Here is a 19,763-nt window from a genome sequence, read left to right as displayed (position 1 = left end):
ACTCATCCTTACTTTTGACCCGAAGAACAAGTGTACAAAATTTCAAGTCGATAGAATGTATTTAAAGAGAGTTATCGTGCGTACAGACAGACGGACGGACAGACAGACATCCTGACAAATCTATAAGGCCATCTTAAAAGGCCTAAAAACTGCCCAAAAATGATGTCCAGATGAACTTTTGTTTTCGTAAATTTTCATCTCTAAACTTCTCGTAATGAGGATTTTTATTTCAGTGAAAGTTTTCAATTTATTTGTAGTGTTTTTCGAAACTTTACTAGTCATCATATTTATTTACGGTGAATAAACTCGGCAATGCGTCAACATATGCAAATGAAGTGACATACAGGAAAATTTCTTGAGTATATATGCCCTGAGTATTTCTGAGTTAAAATTAAACTCATAATATAATTATCATTGGGAAACAATTAATTTTAAACTGAGCCCTCCTCGCTAGACGAACTTGCGCCGTACTCCTTCGCCAAAAGATATTCATTCGTCTCCGCCAAAGCATGCATTTTCTGATAGTCTTCCTTCGAGGGTTGGTCCAAATCGGGAAAATTTCTCCACAAGTTTACAAATTTTTCCGCAGTGTGTTCCCATTCACGGCATTGTTCTGCTCAACTGTGACAAGCTGGGAGAACTTACAAGTGCCTAATTCCCACCTAGAAAAATTGTTAATTTTTCAACTGAGCTTTACGAATTGGGCTACTGTTCGTGCAGTATTATTAGTCGCAAAACATTCTGAAAGGTTACCTAGCAGATTATTGATTTCTCAATTAGTAACCAAATAACCTCTCAGAAAATTTTCCAAGAAATTGCGACTATTAATATTGGATGAACAGTAGTGCTCCTCATGAATTCAAGTCGGATTCGACTCCGGGATTCGCATCCCTAGTCCGAGTTGGACTTCCTGTTTCTTAGGATTCACCAATTTCGACTCAGAGTCAGAATGGGGGATTAATTTGGGATTCGCTCCGTCCGAATCGGGATTCATGCGGAGCACTAACAATGCGATGACGCCAGCGGTCCGTCTCCGATTCTGATGAAGCAACGATAATTATGAAGCCTTACTATTAGATGAATAATTAAACACATGTTTCAGGATTTTCATAATGGTCAGTTTAAACAAAATTATTATGGAATCCGTGACCCAGAGTTTGCATTTTCCTCCTCCAATTTTTCTCGTTAAGGAGAAAATTTCGCGGTTACAGATTGCATCATATTTAATTTCGTTTAAACTGACTATTATGAAAAATCCAGAAACATGTATTCTATATAAAGCTTCATAATGATCGTGTTTTCATCAAACTCGGAGCCGCACCGCTGGCGTCATCGCATAGTAAGTTGGACAATAAATTGTTTTATTTATTTAGACCTGATTGCAACATTTAACTGTTGAAATTCGAATAATTTTTTGTCATGTATATAGCAAGGCAAAAAGTGGGCGAAATGTGTAATAAGAGTCTCCACCAAGTAAAGGTATTCGATTTTCGAGGCAACCCTGTAAACATCGGCGCGCTCGTGCAACTCCTGCAAAATAAAGAACTTGTTTGTGTATGAAGATGTGTTTGTGTGGGTCTGATTTCGTTGTGGCTTGGTGATGAGATGGAATGATTGGTGAATTTGAGGATTGCAGAATTGGTTGGCGTGCGAATTGCAGAGATGCACTTGAGGACACTGGTGTCCAGAAAGAAGGGGTGGTCCACGAGATCGGTACTATGTGCCCTTAGTTTGTATTTATTTAGTCATAAAATTGATTTCTTTACAGTAGTTAAAATTGGGGCAATATTGAGACTCAAAGAATAGAGTGACCGTAACTGTGTAGCAGTACATGAAAAGTGGACGGTGAGCAAAAAGATAATTGGGGTTTTATAGGTAGACAGTCAAGGTAAGGTCAAGGTGGTTCAAACTTTGAGTCATGTACATAGATTTCGTAAGATTTAAGAACTTATTGGAACAAGTACAAAATTGAGCAAATTGGATAATTGCATTAGTCTAGTGATAAGATTAAGTTAGTCTAGAAATTAAAATATGAGATAAAACATGAGACATTTGAGTTCATGCGTCAAGGACATACAAAAAGTGCATGAGAAATAATGCTGATGTCAAACATTCCGCCGACCTTGAAATACTACTTCAAAGAATTATAGTATATTACAATGAGAAAATATTGATGCTTATGTGGTATTGTCAATTGGGAGCAAACTTAGTATTACAACCGGTCGTTTAAAGTTTCCAGTTGCAGTCTTGAGAGTGACGACACGTACAATGGAATCGGCACCAGGATGAAGATGAAGAACACGTGCTAATTTCCATTGGAGTGGGGGCAAGTTGTCCTCTTTTATAATGACCATGTCACCTTCCCTTATCTTTCGGTCACCGGACATCCACTTTGGTCGTTGCTGGAGACGAGTAAGGTATTCAGAAGTCCACCTTTTCCAGAAGTGTTGGGTCAATTTCTGAATATGCTGCCAGAGAGATAATCGATTGATGTTGATCTCAGAGAAATTTGGTTCTGGAATGGATGTGCGCGGTGCGCCGATTAGGAAGTGACCAGGGGTGAGAGCGTCCAAATCTTCTGGAGATGAGGACACAGGTGTCAATGGACGCGAGTTGAGAATCGCCTCGATTTGGGCCAATGCTGTTGATAGCATCTCGAAGGTCCATCGTTGCGATCCCATGATTCGTCGTAAATGGTACTTTATGGATTTCACGCCAGCTTCCCAGAGTCCTCCAAAATGTGGGGAGGAAGCAGGGTTGAAGTGCCATTGAACGCCTTCGGATGATAGTTGGTTCGAAATTTGCACGTTGTGATTATTTGATTGGATAAGCTGTAGCATCTCCTTCATTTCACGGTTAGCACCAACGAAGTTGGTACCGTTGTCAGAGTAGATGTCCGTGGGTTTTCCTCGTCTGGAAATGAAGCGACGGAGTGCTGCCATGAAGACCTCGGTGGATAAGCTGCTGACCAGTTCGAAATGGATGGCTCTTGTGGTGCAGCAAACAAAGACAGCTAGCCAGGCCTTGAGAGTCACCTTGCTTCTGGGTTGGAGAGGTCGGATCTGGAACGGCCCTGCATAGTCAACTCCGCGTTTTAGAAATGCACGGGCAGGAGTAACTCGGAAGGAAGGCAAATCTGCCATGATTTGTTGTTGAGTTTCCGCTTTGTGTCGAATGCACACGACGCACCTTCGAATTTGTTGTCGAACTGCATCTCGGGCTCGTATAATCCAAAATCGTCTTTGGAGTGTGGCAAGAAGAAGCTGTTGTCCGGCATGGAGGTTGGTGATGTGATGACTTTGAATAATAAGTTGCGTCAGTTGACCATGGCGTGGGAGTAAAATTGGGTTTCTTTGATCTGGAGAAACCTGTGAATTCTTCAGTCGTCCGCCGACCCTGAGGACACCAGATTCATCAAGGTATGGATTTAATGAGAGTAGGGACGATTTGGAATGTAATGGCAGACTCTTTCGTAACTGAAGTACTTCTCGGGTAAATTGTTGTAGTTGTGATCACTTTGATCCAATGAGTCAGGGATTGGTTAAGTTCCGAATGAGTGAGGGGCGATGAGAAGTTTGGGTTAACTTTCTTTGGCTGAATTCCTTTCACTCTGCATCTCTGGGTGAATCGGAATAGATAGGCAGTGACCCAAATCAACTTCGTGAGGGATGAGAATTTTTCTAATAATTCTGTAGCAGGTTTGGTAAAAGTTGAGTGACAGTGCACTGTTCTTCTTTCTTCCTCGCATACTTGGTTTGGATCAATTAGTACTGGATTGATTACAGGAATGCCACTAGTTAGCCAGTGAGGTCCATGCCACCACAAGGGATGGTTGATGAGGGAAGTGGCTGTCGTTCCACGAGATGCACAATCTGCTGGGTTGTTTTCACCTCGAACGTGACTCCACGACTCTGGGGGAATTTGGGCTTGGATCTTTGTGATTCTGTTCGCCACAAATGTTTGCCATCGTGAGGGATGAGAGCGGATCCAGGCCAGGACCACTGTGGAATCGGTCCAAGCACTGGTTGAATGTATTTGAATGGGAAGGGCTTTTTTGACTGATGTCATGAGGTCAGCTAGGAGAAGAGCACCACAAAGTTCCAGGCGAGGGAGAGACTTGTTTTGCAGGTGCGACTCGAGTCTTAGATGTGACTAATGAGAGAGATGATTGTCCTGTCGTTGAGTAGGCGCAGAGGTACACCACCGCTGCATAAGCCTTTTCCGAGGCATCGCAAAATCCAACAAGGGAGAAATGGTGAGGCGTCTTCTCAGAGCGGTTGAGACTGGGACATACGATCTGGGAACCCGTGAAGAAATGACGAGGGATGTGAAGGGATTCAAGGTCCTTAAGGTCTGTTTGGAAGTGGTTCCATTGTTGTTGGAATGAGTCTGGTAAGGGTTCGTCCCACTGAAGGTCTTCTTTCCACAATGACTGCATGAGTATTTTGGCTGTGATGATGACCGGTGCCAACCATCCTATGGGATCGAATAGTTTGGCAATGTCAGAAAGAACTTTTCTTTTTGATGCAGGATTGGAATTGGGCGATGAATTGATGTGGAATCGGAAGTGATCAGTTTGGGGGCTCCAGCAAATTCCAAGCGTTTTTATGGCTGCGTCTGGGTCAAGGGAGAGAAGGGATTGTGTCTCGCGTGACTCTGGAGGCAATGCATCCAAAACTTCTTGACTGTTAGATGACCATTTGCGGAGATCAAATCCAGCCTGTGTCATTAGTTGGAGGAGTTGGGACTGCGATTCGAGTGCGAGGGATACGGATGGCTCTCCAGACATGAGATCATCCATATACATGTCACGTCTGGCGATTGCAGAAGCAAGTGGAAGGGATTCCTTGTGAATGTCAGCAAGTTCTTGTACGGCACTTACTGCAAGATGAGGGGCTGGTGCGGTCCCATAAGTCACCGTGTTTAATTTGAAATGCTTTATAGGTTGAGATGGATCTTCACGCCAGAGAATGCGTTGAACTTCAGTGTCTGCTTCGGACACCTTGATTTGACGATACATGTTTGCTATATCCGCCGTGAAGGCAATCTTGTGTAGTCGAAACCGGATGAGAATGTCTACGAGGCTGTCCTGAACCGTGGGTCCAACCATGAGAGTGTCATTAAGTGATACTCCATTCGCCGTCTTCGCCGATGCGTCGAATACTACACGAAATTTTGTTGTAGTACTGGAGTCCTTGGTTACGCAGTGATGTGGTATGTAACACACCTTATTTGAGTCGACTTCCAAAGGGGGAACTTCGACCATGTGGCCAAGGGACTCGTATTCTTTCATGAAGTGGTTGTACTCTTGTCGATACGTAGGCTGGTTTTGAAGACGACGCTCTAGGTAGTGAAGTCGTTTGGTAGCAATTTTCATGGATGGGCCACGAGTAGGACACGGAGACTTGAATGGAAGATGTACGATGAAGCGACCATTCTCATCACGACTGTGGGTGGAGGAGAAATGCTTTTGGCAATCTTCTTCCTTGGTGAGGAGTCGAACTGATGGGACTTCTTCGATTTCCCAGAATTTTCGAAGTGTTTGGTTTGTCAGTTCTTGAATTGATGCAGATTGATCACGGGGACAAATGTTGATTGCTTGGGTAGAGTATGGCTGGTGACGTGGACCACTGCTGCTGCTGAGGTGGGATCCACCGCCGATTATCCAACCGAAATCTGTGTTGATGGCGATAGGTGAACCGCTTGGGCCAGTTTTCTTCCCGTCTTTGAGAATGGCGAAGAATAGCTCTGCGCCCAAAAGCATGTCTATCTTTTGAGGTTTGTACCAGGATGGATCAGCAAGCTCTAATCCTTGTAGATGGGACCAGCGAGATGGGTCGTAGCTGATTAGAGGAAGGAATGATGAAATCTTTTTGACAATTAGAGCCTTGATTTCAAATGAAATGGATGGGTCGAATCGAGAGCATACGGTAACCTTGATGTAACCAGATGAGGAACTGACTGGTTCATCCCCGAGACCAGTCGATTCAGCAAAATACTCAATTCGTGGTGCCCTCAGAGTCCTGACGAAGGATTCAGTGACGTAGTGTGTGTTGGATCCTTGGTCGATGAAGATTCTGCAGGGTTGGTTTTGATGCTTGTGGTCTGGAACCATGACTATGGATGTGGCCAACACCGAGTCAAACGCTGGGGGTTCTTCGGTTGTTGGAGGTGAGTGAATGGTGTGGAAAGTCTGCGCCCTGGGTTCCTTCTCTTCGACGGAAGGGTTGGTTGAGGATGATGATGAAGTCGAGTCGGATTTTGTGAAATGGATGAGAGTGTGGTGCTTGCGACCACAAGTCTTGCATACCTTGGTACAGGTACATTGGGCTGCAGAGTGCTCTCCGAGGCAATTGTTGCAGAGATTGTTCTTGCGGACGGCTTCCACGCGTTGTTGGACGGTCCATCCCATGAAGGTTTGGCATTTGAAAATTGAATGGTGCTGGTCCTGACAAAATAGACATTTGCGGCCAGGCTTGGCGTTTTGATGATAAGACTGATGCTTGTTTGAAGGTTTCGCAGATCCACTCGTTTGTGATCTGGTTTGAGGTCGCGATGATGCACCGCTGGCTGAGAGAGCTCGGGCCCTTTGTTCAATGAATTCGAACAAAGACTTGAGGGTGGGGATTGAGGTATTGTTGAGTGATTGTTCCCAAAGCTCCTTGGAATAACTGTCCAACTTCTTAATTACGTAGAATAGTAATATGGCATCCCATTGGTCAGTTGGTAAGCTTAGGACGGTTAAATAACGGATGGATTCTCTGGATATGTCGGCTAGTTGACGAAGGCTTGATGCGGATTGGGCTGTGACCACTGGTTGGTTGTCAAATCTGCGCATCACGGCGAACAGGAGTTCACGGTCGTTTTGGTACCTGTCTTGGAGTTGTTGCCACGCCATGTCGTAGTTGGCGTCGGAAATGATGATTGATGAGACTGATCTGTTAGCTTCTCCTCTCAACAATGATTTGAGATACGTTAACTTTTGAGATTTTGACAGGTTGGTGTTACCGTGTACTGCTGTGATGAACATGTCGCGAAATGGCACCCAGTCTTGAAGGGTTCCGTCGAAGGAGGGCAGCTCAAGACGAGGGAGACGAATGTCGGTAGAGTGGGCGCTGCTTGATGATGAAGTCGAACCTGAAGTGGTTGTGGACGAAGTAGGGAAGGACATCTTGAGACCCGTAAATGACCCCAGGAGCTTGTTTGTCCGTCTGAATAATTCTTGGCACGCTATTTCATGTGGTGCAATGTCGGCAGGGGCAGTATGGATGATGCGTTTGTGGATCTCAATCAGTTCAACTTGAAGGGTTTTCGTCATGGCTAGATTGTGCGTCACTTCGTGTTCGGTTAATGGATTGATGTCGTTTTCCTTTAATTCATCCTGCAGCATCGCTATTTGGGACTTAGTGCTGTCACGGTCGTGTACGGCTTTGTCTAAGTTCGTCGGTGCCATGGTGGCTGAGACGACCTGGGTTGCACAACTGGATCAAGTTATCACACTTTAAGGAACAGGAAAATTGGAGATCCGGTTCGTACGAGACCAAAAATGTTTGTGTATGAAGATGTGTTTGTGTGGGTCTGATTTCGTTGTGGCTTGGTGATGAGATGGAATGATTGGTGAATTTGAGGATTGCAGAATTGGTTGGCGTGCGAATTGGTTGGCGTGCGAATTGCAGAGATGCACTTGAGGACACTGGTGTCCAGAAAGAAGGGGTGGTCCACGAGATCGGTACTATGTGCCCTTAGTTTGTATTTATTTAGTCATAAAATTGATTTCTTTACAGTAGTTAAAATTGGGGCAATATTGAGACTCAAAGAATAGAGTGACCGTAACTGTGTAGCAGTACATGAAAAGTGGACGGTGAGCAAAAAGATAATTGGGGTTTTATAGGTAGACAGTCAAGGTAAGGTCAAGGTGGTTCAAACTTTGAGTCATGTACATAGATTTCGTAAGATTTAAGAACCTATTGGAACAAGTACAAAATTGAGCAAATTGGATAATTGCATTAGTCTAGTGATAAGATTAAGTTAGTCTAGAAATTGAAATATGAGATAAAACATGAGACATTTGAGTTCATGCGTCAAGGACATACAAAAAGTGCATGAGAAATAATGCTGATGTCAAACAGAACTTGATAACGTCAAGTACATTTTCAGTGTAAATTTCCCCGAATATAGAACGTTTCATAAAAGTTGCTAGATTTCTGTTCGTAAATAGGTAATAGACAAGGTTTTGAAAACTGGGTGGGATATTTTTTTGAAATTGTGAAAAAGATGCCGAAGGAAATTGAGTAATTCCACACTTTTGCAAAAAAAACATGCGTCGCGAAAATTTTACCTGCACTTTGTCCAGTGCCACTCCGGTCAATTGATTGTAAAAAGCAATCACAATTCCTACAAGGAACATTGTGAGGACAATTAGGCGGGAAGCCCAGCTACCCAATGGTTCCGATCCAAATTCCAGACTTTTACCGACCTCGTCAAACCCAATTTCGCCTGTCATCATGACCAAGAGAGTCATAAATGGGAGGGGAAGAGAGGAGTTCATTAGTGCCTGGAAAAACCAGGTACAAATTAACCTACATTTAAATACACTATGACCCCTTTTTTAAGCTACGCCTGGATTGTCTAACGAGTTTCATAAAAAAATTAAGCCAAAAATTTGGATTCATGTGGCATTCGTTGAATTGCCCCCTCAAAATTCATATGTCAGTCTTGGTTTTTACCACGTGGAGGGAAAAGTGAGAAAACACTTGGACTTTGCCCTCAATATTTTTCTTCAAAGGGGTCATTCAATGGAAAGACAGTAAATTTTTGTGTAACGGTAGAAATCCAAGCATATCTAGCTTGAAGAAGGGTTCCATTTTCATTCTTAGTTTCTTAACTAGTGTTAATTTACAATGTTGCCTTTCATGGTCCCATCAAATTCGAATATCAGGATTATCGCGGCCATGAATCCCGCCAGAATTACGACGCAACTAAATAACACGTGAATTACTTGTTCAACCACCTGCAATTTTTAAATACAAAATAAATTTTAAAATCATGTGCTTAATTTCTTTGTTCAACAAATGTGCGTGCGATTTATGTATTCACGTTCCAATCAGATTTTTCTTGACAAATGCAATTTAAAAATTTAATTTCAAGCGAAAGGCTTAAGGTTTTTATGAGTGTTCTCGTTTTGGATAATTTTCGACTAATCTAAAAAAGTGTAATAATCCTAATCCAGGATTAGGATCATAACGGGGATTAGTAATAGTTCTATTGTTCTATGTATTTAGAAGTCACAAAAAAAATCTCGGTCCAACATGGTTTGCACTCTCAATGCGAGCTTTCTGTTCCAACCTGTCTCAAAATGTCGATAGATTGTCCAATAATTCGGTGAAAATTTCTAAGATGTCGCATCGTCAAGATTAAAGATAGCAGAATGCCGACCTGTTTATGTAATTAATTGAAAACTTTAATCCAACGTTATTCAGTAACAATGAAACATTGGAAAATATTCTTTACCGCTGCTAACGATTTGTCCACCAAGACGACAGAGAGAATCAAAGAAAAATTGCGTAATAGTTGTACCACGTTTGTAAAGTTTTGTACATAACGTTCAATTCCTTTTCCAAAACATTCGTAAACCTCGTACACGGTGGAGTAGAATGTGTAGATTAAGATTGATGTGAAACAAAGCCAGTGTCGGTGGTTATTTATGAGCAGCCAGAAATACCAGAAAATCATTGTTATCCAGATGAACTATTTACGAAAAGAAAAAAGGGCATCTTAATAACTTTGCACCGCGTTATTCGAATGAATTTATACACATGCACAATTATGAGAAATTTTTAACCTGTATTAATAACAACGTCCTCATTATCGCTTGCAACTTCCGGCTTTTTTCGTGCACAAAGAAAAGCATGGCAGGATGCAGCAGAAGTGCCTTTTGCTGCTCTTTGCTCCAAGACGGAACAGATTTGCGAACATTTTCAGTTTCCGGTGTTTTGGAACCGTTTTCATAAATTCCTGTAATATAACTGCTGGTTTCTGGTGAGATTAGTAGTAAAGTTGCAGTGAAATAAGGTGCGAAATTATGAAATTAGTCACCTCACCTAACCGTACACTCCAGCTTCCCCCTGTCTTTCTTATTGTAGGAAAAGGAGTTATCCATCTGATAATGTAGCACGGCCGGGTAAGCCGCAAACCAAGCGTGATGCGATGGCTTATTCAGTCTTAACGTTGCATCAAAATTAAATATGAAAATCGTTGACATACTACATATACATCCACGCAAGATTGAGCTTTTACAGAAATTGAGAATTTCGAGAAACTATGCTACGGTTAGTCTCAAACTTCCTCAACTCATGTTGATAGGGAAGTCAGTGGCGAAGGTTCTCAGAATTCTCAATTTCTGTAAAAGTTCAATCCTGCGTGGATTTAGAGCGTTTTTTTTAGTAAGTAAATATCAATGTTATTAAATAGTGTCAGCTACTTTATGTTATCGTTTTGTCTGTCCGTCCGTGGGCAGAATATCGCAAGATATTCTCCAGAACATAATCAAACACACTATGCGCTATTACGCTTCTAATTTTTAGTTCACGGTCAAGTTCGAAAACGCGGTTAAGGTCAGGTCACCTTGAGGTCAGACGCCAAAACAGAACGTGGATTTCACACCCGGTGTCGTTTTAAACAAAATTTCACAATGAAATCAACGACGTCAAAAATACTCATCGTGACTATAATACCGATTGGTAAATATTTAATTACCACGGTTATCATACCTAGTGGTGCCATATGTTATGTACAATGCATTCCGCTCGAAGATAAAATTAGTTGGAGCTACTTTAGGGAGTTGTACTATTTTTTATTGAAATCCCCATGCAATTGTCAATCAGAAACCATCTTCCTAATTTTTTTGTGACCCAAGGTGCCAAAGTGACAGATCGGCCAAACCGACGTATTGCAATTTTTGAGCAACATTTTAGTAAACAAAAAAATCCGGCGTTTTTCAATTGCTCGATAAAAATCGGAACTGAACGCATGATGGTCGACCGTACCACAAAATGATCAACTGGCTGTGATGACTACTGAAAAACAAGTGGAAACAGACTGTCAAAAAGGTCACCAAAATTCACGAAGGGCCGAAAAAATGGATTCGCCCAAATCCATGCCGAGCTCTAAGAAAATTTCCCTCACAAATGAACGGATGAAGTAAAAGTAAGTCCAAAGCCCTTAAACTAAACCTTGGACTTGTGTCTTCACGACTTAAGGAGAAAAGCTTCCTAGCTACACGCCAAGTAAAACCAGACCCATTAGAACCCATGCGCCGATCATGCGGTACGCGCTTGAAACATGGAATTGCTCGACTTTGATCGGCCAAGCCCACTTTTGTGATTGAGGTCAAATAAAATAGAAAAAGGACCGTTTTCATACCCACCCGGTCCAGACTATTCACAAAAATTTCAAAAACGTTGATTGGATCCACCATCGTGCTTCTGTGATTTTCTTAGTGTGCATAAGTTGGATTTGATCGAAAAATGATTTATCTTCTTCTGGGGGTGAACTGGAGTGTCAAAAAATATTTGTTGAAGTTATCGAGCGAAATGTGGAACCCCTGAACCACTCTCAATTCAATAACACCCACTAGACGTTCAAGGAGGGTTCAGGTGCTGCGCATGAGGCCAAAATTGAAAAATGGTGGTTGAAATCCAAAATTCTTGACTCCATTTAGGATTAAGAATAAAATTCACTGTAGCCGAAAATCAGCCTTCTGGAATATGACATGTGGTTCAAACTGAAGCTAGATACATGTGCTAAACCACATACAAGTTTGGAATCCAAGAAAAAATCTATCGCTTAGAAATGAGATTAATAATCCTTGGAACGAGTGCGAACCGCGAATGACATGAGAATTCCTAAACTTTGGGCCAGTGTCGCTTCGGAAAGAGGAAATTTTGAAAACTAGTTTGTCTATTTTGAAGAGAATTTAGTGGGCTTTCTCGTGATATCGTTATTTTTTCAAAATTCAATAAACCTAGCCGGGTATATTCATTTATGTAGTCTACAAAACATATGACACTACTGGGTATATTTGTAATTATTCCGATTTACTGTACCAAAGTAATATATCAGGCAATGTTGAACCACTTACGCATCGTATTTGAAAATGGCGCTGGATCTAAGTACCGTGTCCATTAGGGTCTTCATCGCCCAATCGGAACAGTTCGTTTGAGCATAGTCGAACACAGTTTTTAAATCGGTATCACAATCCTCGAGTACATCTTTTGGATCGTACCCCTTAAACTTTCTTGACCGTGGGAAAAGTGCGAACACACATTGGTTTCCTTTGTCACTTAGACCTGGTTAAAAAACCTGTTTCAATTTCTTCTAAAAATTTTAATGAACGTCCCGTTTCAAATATTATAATTAGACAGTACCATTAATAACGGCATAAAATAGTGCTGTCCGACCGAAGCCGTCTTTCCATTTTAAATCAAGATCCCCGACCTTGACAAGTTCTTTGACGGCTTTAGGTTGGCGGTTCTGCACGGCGATTTTCAGCGCGGTTATCTTCTCACCGTTTGGCTGCACCTTGATTTGGTTGATGCGATGGGCTTCATGTTTTAAAATTCGCCTCAAAATTTTTATTCTCGTTTTGCTTTCACCTGTAGCCAAAAATATATAGCTAAATTGTTATGTTAATTAATACAGAATGGCGTTGAAATTATTCTATATCTGGGACGCAACATTTTGAGTTTAACGGCAACTAAATCACACTAACTTAGGGCGTCCTTAGTTGCCGTTACAATTAAATGTATTTACTTTACAAATTTTACTTTTTCTATATTTAAATTTAGTAAGGAAAATATATTGTATGTAGGTATCTAAAAACAAGTTTACTACACAAGTCGTCTAAACGGGTTTGGGATGAGTCTAGGGCTATGAAATCCAGCGCCAAGCTCAAACGATAGCCCACACACGACGGCTTACGGATGATGGCCTCCCCCCAATAGCCTCCCAGTAATGACCTCCGACCAATAGCCTCCTGAGGAAATTGGCCTCCCTTACCAATGGCCTCCCAACCAATCTCCTTCCTGGCCAATCGCCTCCCACCCAAAATCCTCCCATGATAAATACACGTATTGTTTTCAATACTTAACTTATCCAAATCTTAATTGTGTCATCATCGCTATTTAGTCATCAGTGAGAAAGCGTTACTCATCAATATGTAAAAGCACATATTTGTTCGTCAATCATTTCGTCTGAGAATTCTTGTTTAAATTACATATTTGCGGTTACCATCATCCAATATTCATCATTTTACCTTACGCATGCAAACGAGTTTTAAAATCTCCAGTTGCTTTGTTCTCATCACTAATATGTAAAAAGTATATATTTCTAGTCACCATCATCCAGCATTCATTACTTTTACTTGTACGCATGCTAACAAGTAAAAGTACAAAAGTAACGAGTAAAAGTACAGTGTCGTTTGCATGCGTGCAGGTGAAAATGATGAATGTTGGATGATGGTAAATATGTACAAATACGTGTGCTTTTACATATTAGTGATCAGAATAAAGAAACTGGAGATTTTTACTCTCGTTTGCATGCTTACAAGTAAAAGTGATGAATGCTGGATGATGGTGACCATAAATAGGTACTTTACATATTAGTGATGAGAACAAAGAAACTGGAGATTTTTACACTGGTTTGTATGCGTACATTGTTTTCATCACTAACATGTAAAAGTGCATATTTCTAGTTACCATCATTCAGCATTCACCGTTTTTACTTACGCATGCAAATTGCAGTTTAAATGTCAATTTGCTCACATCAAAGAAATGAAATGGACAAGTCGTGAGGGTATATATTAAGCCAGGTTTTAGGCAATTGTGTACACATGGATTAAGCTATAGTCGAAACCCTGGGTCTTTGTACTAATATTATATAATGACAACTTTTCAAAAATTGGTGATGACACAATTAAGGTTTGAATAAGGTAAATATTAAAAACAATGCGTGTATTTATCATGGGAGGATATTGGGTGGGAGGCGATTGGCCTGGGAGGCCATTGGTAAGGGAGGCCAATTTCCTCAGGAGGCTATTGGTCGGAGGTCATTACTGGGAGGCCATTGGGGGGAGGCTATTGAGGGGAGGGGGTTTTCCGCAATTCACACACGACACTACCCTCTTCCTGTTTAGAAGATGCTCAAAATGCAAGGTGTACCGTCCGTAAAAATTAGAAATCTTACAATTCAATCCACAAATAAAGTGGAGGATAGGCAACTCCTCGTTCACCGCCATCGGAGCAACAGCATAATATTGCAGCAATTTTTTGACGGTGGACAAATTATTAGATTTCACCCCATAGTGCAATGCTGTCCAGCCCATACGGTTTTTCATATCGATGAGAAGCCCAGGCTCGCCGGAGGCTTGGAGAAGAATTCCGATACAATCTAGCGCTGCTTTCCGCTCCCTGATTTTAGACTCCCATATGCAAGCGAGGTGGAGGGCAGTGTTACCATTTTCGTCCACCGTGAAACAAAATTCGCTTGGATTGCCGCATTCGTTCAAAAGAGCGGCAAGAATTTTAGGTTTGAAATGCATCGCCGCCAAGTGAAGGGCAGTGTAGGAAGTGTTCATGGTGGAAAAGAGGAGGTCAATTCCGTAGTGACAAATGAGGGTGGAGATTTGAACCCTGGCATCGTCGGAATCAAGAGCTGTGGTAGTAACTCGAATTTACTATATGTATTTAAAGTGTAAATTTAAACGTGATAACAAAATTGTCACCGGTTGGTAATACGTATTCAACTTGACATATGTATAAAGGTATTAATAATTGTGCTTGGTGTTAAGATCAATTTGGCACGTCGTTATGATAAATTTCAAAATTTGTGAGAAATTATTATGTTTGTAGTACCATTCGGTGACAATTTAGTCACAATGGCAATAATTAAAGGTTTTGTAGAGAAATATGCAATTTACCATTTTCGACGAACAAATGGAGAACATTTCTCCCTTCAGCGTCCGGAATGTTGGGGGGAAGAGGATCATGAGGCATATTTTCGTAAGCCATTAGTATGAATATCTATGTAGCTATATAAATAAATACATAAATTGATAGTTAAAGGAATATTAATGCTTTGAGTTTAAATAATATGCATATTTAAAAAATATTGTATTTGCATACATAGGCGTGCGAATTCTTTGTATCAGAAATTGTATATTTATGTATGTACACATTTATTTGCAAAATTCAAAGGCATCGAAAAATCAGAAAAATTATATATGTACATAAATATTTACATAAGTCGAATATATAAAATCCCATCTTAAAATAAAATGTATGTAGCGTCAGGTATCGCAAAATTGTGCGCACTTTTGGGTGTATTTTTTACAATTTCTTTTCAACCCTTTTTGTCAGAATTTATCACAAAATTTTCATTGCACAAATTATTTTACAAATCAGTATGTAGCCAAAATTCAAATTAAAAAACACAAAAGATATACATTACATAAAATATGTAAATGCAAATACATATTAATGTACATAAGTAAATATAAAATACGTTAAGCGTTTATTTGTGACTTACAATGGAACCTTTTTTCAAGCTACGCTGGGATCGATTAGCGAGTTATGTCAAAAAATCAAGCAAAAAATTAGGAGTCACGTGGCACTTATCTTTCTGTTGAATGGCCTCTTTGAAGAATAACATTGGCGGTTAAGTTCAATTTTTGAGCAAATTTCCTCTTGCTTTTTCTTCCGCGGGGCGAAAACCAGGGAGGAATGCGAACTTTGACCCCCAATATTTTTCTTTAAAGAGGCCATTCAACGGAAAGATAGGTGTCATTTGAGTCCTAATTTTTGGTTTGATTTTTTAACATAACTCGCTAGTCGATCCCGGTGTAGCTTGAAAAAAGGTTCCATTGTTAGAAATTGACTAGAGAATTGAAGAGTCAGGTTCAAAATATGTACATATTTCCTGATTGATAATTATCAATAAAACTCCTTCAAGAATTTCTTTTCGGGGCTTTGAGCAGGGGCACATTCCATTTTTCCCAATAGTCTTTCTTCAATATTTCTGCAACCATAGAAAATTTTATCCAGTGTGAAACACACAAAAAGGAATCTAAGCTTGCCCCAAGGATTATGAAATCAACCTGCAATCATGCAGAAGCCGCTTTTCTTCAGAATTTCATACAATTTCGCCAGCGTGGCGGTTCCCTCTTCCGCACAAAGGACCCAAGCAGTCAGAATTTTTTGAATAAAGCCGCAATATGAGAGCGTCTCAGTTTGGACTTGTCTCTCCCAGCGGTCCGCCTCACTCCTATTGATTCCCAAGAAGGGGCATAAGCTCTTCCAATTTTCGACAAGGAGTGAATCCTATACTAATAATTTAGATATGTTGCGCAGTATGCCTTCCTCGTATAAGTCAGGATTTTTCCCGTCCCTGGGGTAATTTAATACAAAGTTAGGATTATGTGTGACGAGCCAAATTTAAACAATGCGATTCAGTCCACTATAGATTTTGTAACGCAGTAAAGATTTGTAAAGTAATTTATGTTGCTCATTCTCACAATGTTTAAATGAATGATTTGATCCGGGTAATGTGTATTTATTTAGTCATGCATTGTTTTCTACAAAATGGAATATTTGCAGTGTTTTGAAGAACATTTTTGTAATCTTATGAACAACGAATGCATAACTAATGGTCCTACACACAGGAAACGTCATTAAGAAAGTAATGTAATTACTACAACAGTACGCATTTTTTGTAGAAATTTTATAAATTTCAGATTCATAAATTGTATAAACTTTCAATTTGTAACGTTTTCCCTAACTTTTATGCACCAAAGCGACGCTTTCTATTTTTGCATTGTACATCGCAACTCACTTAGAAAATACTTAAATCGCGAAATATTCTTGGTAAATCCCACGGGAATACATTTGCAAAACTTCGCATTTGGGTAAATATACATTTGTTTTTGCTTGAATTTCCTTCGAAATTTTTTTATGAAGCCTCGTAACTCTACAATTTTTTACTGCGGCACAAATATCCAAGTGAATTGATGCGGCATGAGTATAAATTTGTATTGACATGCTAACCGGACAATTGGGCGAGCATCTTTACCCTTGCCGACCCAATAAAGCCGATCAGTGGCTTTAGCGGCTAAAGCAGTCGCACCCAAAGGAAGTAATAAGGGCCCCAATGTTATTGCACTGACACCCACTCCGACACCTTTAAGCCCCGGGGTGATTCCCGCCGTGAAGGCTTCCCATGTGGAAGGTTTTTCTACAGTTGGTCGCTTATTTCCTTTTTTGGAAGCCATGCCTACCAAGAAAAAATATAGTAAGGAATCATAACTACTTGGCAGATATAAAATTAAGGAAAATTTTAAATATTCAAGTAATAAATAACGATAGAAATCTAAAATTGTAAAATTACGAAATTATTCAAGAAATATTAATGGTTAAAATAATAAAATCGAAATTGCGAAATTTTAAAACCACAAACTGAGCTTGTAAAATTATGAAATTTCAAATATAACATTTTAAATTATGAAATTATTAAAAATGAAAATTGAATATTTTACTATTTCTTTGTCATGTTTTATATTTTCTTTGGAGACAAAAAGGAACTCGATTGCAGATTTCATGATTCTATTGAAATCGTTCCATATTTTTGGGAAAAGTTGCTTTTATAAAAACCATATTATTACCAAACATTCCTAGCTTCTGACATAATTAATCCTTGGAAACTCTAGCCTCCTCATCCTACACACTAACCGGGACAGATTTATGTACTTTGTACGAAAACAGGTTGCCACGACATTAACCAGAAAGTGAGCTGGGTGGCCTCATGTAAACAGAGCAATTAATTTAATCTGAAGCCCGTCTTCGGATTGTTTATCGCACCGAGAGAGTGAAAAAGTAAGCCACCTTTCCCATGAATCTGAGTAAATGGAATGAGCTCAGTAAACCTTGGAGAAAAAAAACTCGATATAAATAGAATCTTTGGGTACGTTTTGAACGTAGGAGACCGTGCATAAGGGATGCCGCATATGGATATAAGTCGGGTTTGGGTCAAACTATCAGATATTTTTCAAAGGCAAGTTACATATGAACTACAATATCTTTTTGTTGATGGTGAGATTAAAATTGCCGCAGAATCAATTACATGCTTAGTGCACGGCCCGTAAGGAGTCCCTCATTTACTTCGGTATTTGCTCTTCATTTGCGAACTAATGTGTAAGAATAAGAATATGTAGCTGATGTGGTTCGAGACATAAAATAACTTTTCAATTTCCACGAATTAAAAATTGTGATTACATAAATAAAGCGTTACATGGATACTTTTTTGTCCTAATATTTGCAGTGGCCGCGGAAGCCGTGGGAACATTAACGTTAGAGGGAGTGGCCTATAATTCTAAATAACATAGACAAATGATGAAGACATTGAACAACCGAGGGGACATTATCCTATGTCGCCACGCTTCCGCGACCACTGGATGAATACTTAACTGGGAATAGTGCGTATTTATGTGGATAAATATTCTTGCTTTCTAAATTTCAAGCATATGCAAATTTCCGAAATGGAATATTTCTAACAAAATTCAAACTAAACTTTACTTGCAGTCGTTAAAAAATTGAGACCGATAAGGACTTAAATATACATACTTATTTAATGAACAAATATACAGATAGCGTACCTTACAAGACACGGATTTGGTTTGAATATCGTCACACCACGATTGTTGAAATTTATTTTTTCCACAATTGCAAAATAAATTTATTAATAAGCCATATAAAAAATTTCCAATTTGTAATACTTATTTATTTACAATAAAACTTTTCACTGTGTATTTAGCAGAAACTTATCAATATATTTAAATTTGCAATAAAATTTTGCACTTTGTTCCGCATTACTACACTTTTGAGTCGCACTTGATGGCAACTGAACCATGTTATAAAATCGAACCGTAATTTAATTTATATAATTCTGCTTGGGAAAATGCCAGACTGATTCCGAGCACTTTATACATAAACACATGGAGTGAGTAAGAACATATTCGCATGTTTCTCGAACATGTCAAACAGTCGATAATTTATTGTTTCATCCTTCGCTGAAAAATGTATGACTACATATTTATTAACCAGGGTACGTAAGAAATAGTAGTTTTCAGATAAATTTTTGTGGTAATAATCATTCATTCGTACATACATACATACTTATTTACCATATTTTACTAATATTCCCCATTGAAATTAAGAATTATTTTGGGATCCAAACTGCTCGAAAAATTGTGGTCAAATGTAAGAAACATTTTGCTGTTTTTCATCCCTAAATATACATATTCAGGTTGCGAACACTGTTTATCATCCTACCTACTTACTTGAAAGTGTAACGAAGAGTTTGCTTGTTTTATCTCAATTCGGAACAACAGATATTTATGTTTCTAAACGAAGCAGACTTTTAGCTCAAGCTACACGTAGGCATGTAATATGTATGTGTGCGCCATGCGTGCATAGGTACTTTGGTACTTATGATGGAATTATTTATGTACATATGTATGCATACCTATTTATGTAGGTACCAGGAATGCAAATTTAAGTATTTGTTCTTTTTAAAGTGGTCCATTGAAATTCGAGTATGTACATATTTATGTACTCGCAAAAATATGCGCATAAAAAATTATGTTCATGAGTCTTGACTTTGACGATGTATCGTACAAATACACGGTTAGAAATCTGATACAATCAGGCAGGTCTTGA

The 19,763-nt window shown here is 39.6% G+C and overlaps 1 protein-coding gene across 5 annotated transcripts; it reads right to left on the bottom strand.

Moving 5' to 3' along the window:
• Window positions 1–257: 257 nt before the first annotated feature.
• Window positions 258–18,964, bottom strand: LOC110857394. Of its 5 annotated transcripts, none has more exons than XM_035857590.1 (13): window positions 18,701–18,962; window positions 14,975–15,085; window positions 14,242–14,709; window positions 12,426–12,653; window positions 12,140–12,347; window positions 10,101–10,220; window positions 9,842–10,025; window positions 9,511–9,747; window positions 9,346–9,435; window positions 8,900–9,010; window positions 8,339–8,554; window positions 1,376–1,530; window positions 258–662 (listed from the first exon to the last, which is right to left on the bottom strand). In XM_035857590.1, the coding sequence occupies exons 2-13, from the start codon at window positions 15,063–15,065 to the stop codon at window positions 572–574; spliced, it is 2,199 nt and encodes a 732-aa protein (XP_035713483.1). In that variant the 5' UTR covers window positions 15,066–15,085; window positions 18,701–18,962; the 3' UTR covers window positions 258–571. The 5 variants fall into 5 exon arrangements, with proteins under 5 accessions (XP_035713483.1, XP_035713484.1, XP_035713486.1 ...); XM_035857593.1 differs by lacking the exon at window positions 258–662 and having other exon boundaries at window positions 1,458–1,530; window positions 8,339–8,394; window positions 8,477–8,554; window positions 18,701–18,964; XM_035857591.1 differs by lacking the exon at window positions 1,376–1,530 and having other exon boundaries at window positions 18,701–18,964.
• Window positions 18,965–19,763: the final 799 nt, after the last annotated feature.

The sequence above is a fragment of the Folsomia candida genome, unplaced genomic scaffold (assembly GCF_002217175.1).
Source record: "Folsomia candida strain VU population unplaced genomic scaffold, ASM221717v1 Fcan01_Sc018, whole genome shotgun sequence".
In the NCBI taxonomy this organism is placed as follows: domain Eukaryota; kingdom Metazoa; phylum Arthropoda; class Collembola; order Entomobryomorpha; family Isotomidae; genus Folsomia; species Folsomia candida.
This window is presented reverse-complemented; position numbering and strand designations above follow the sequence as displayed.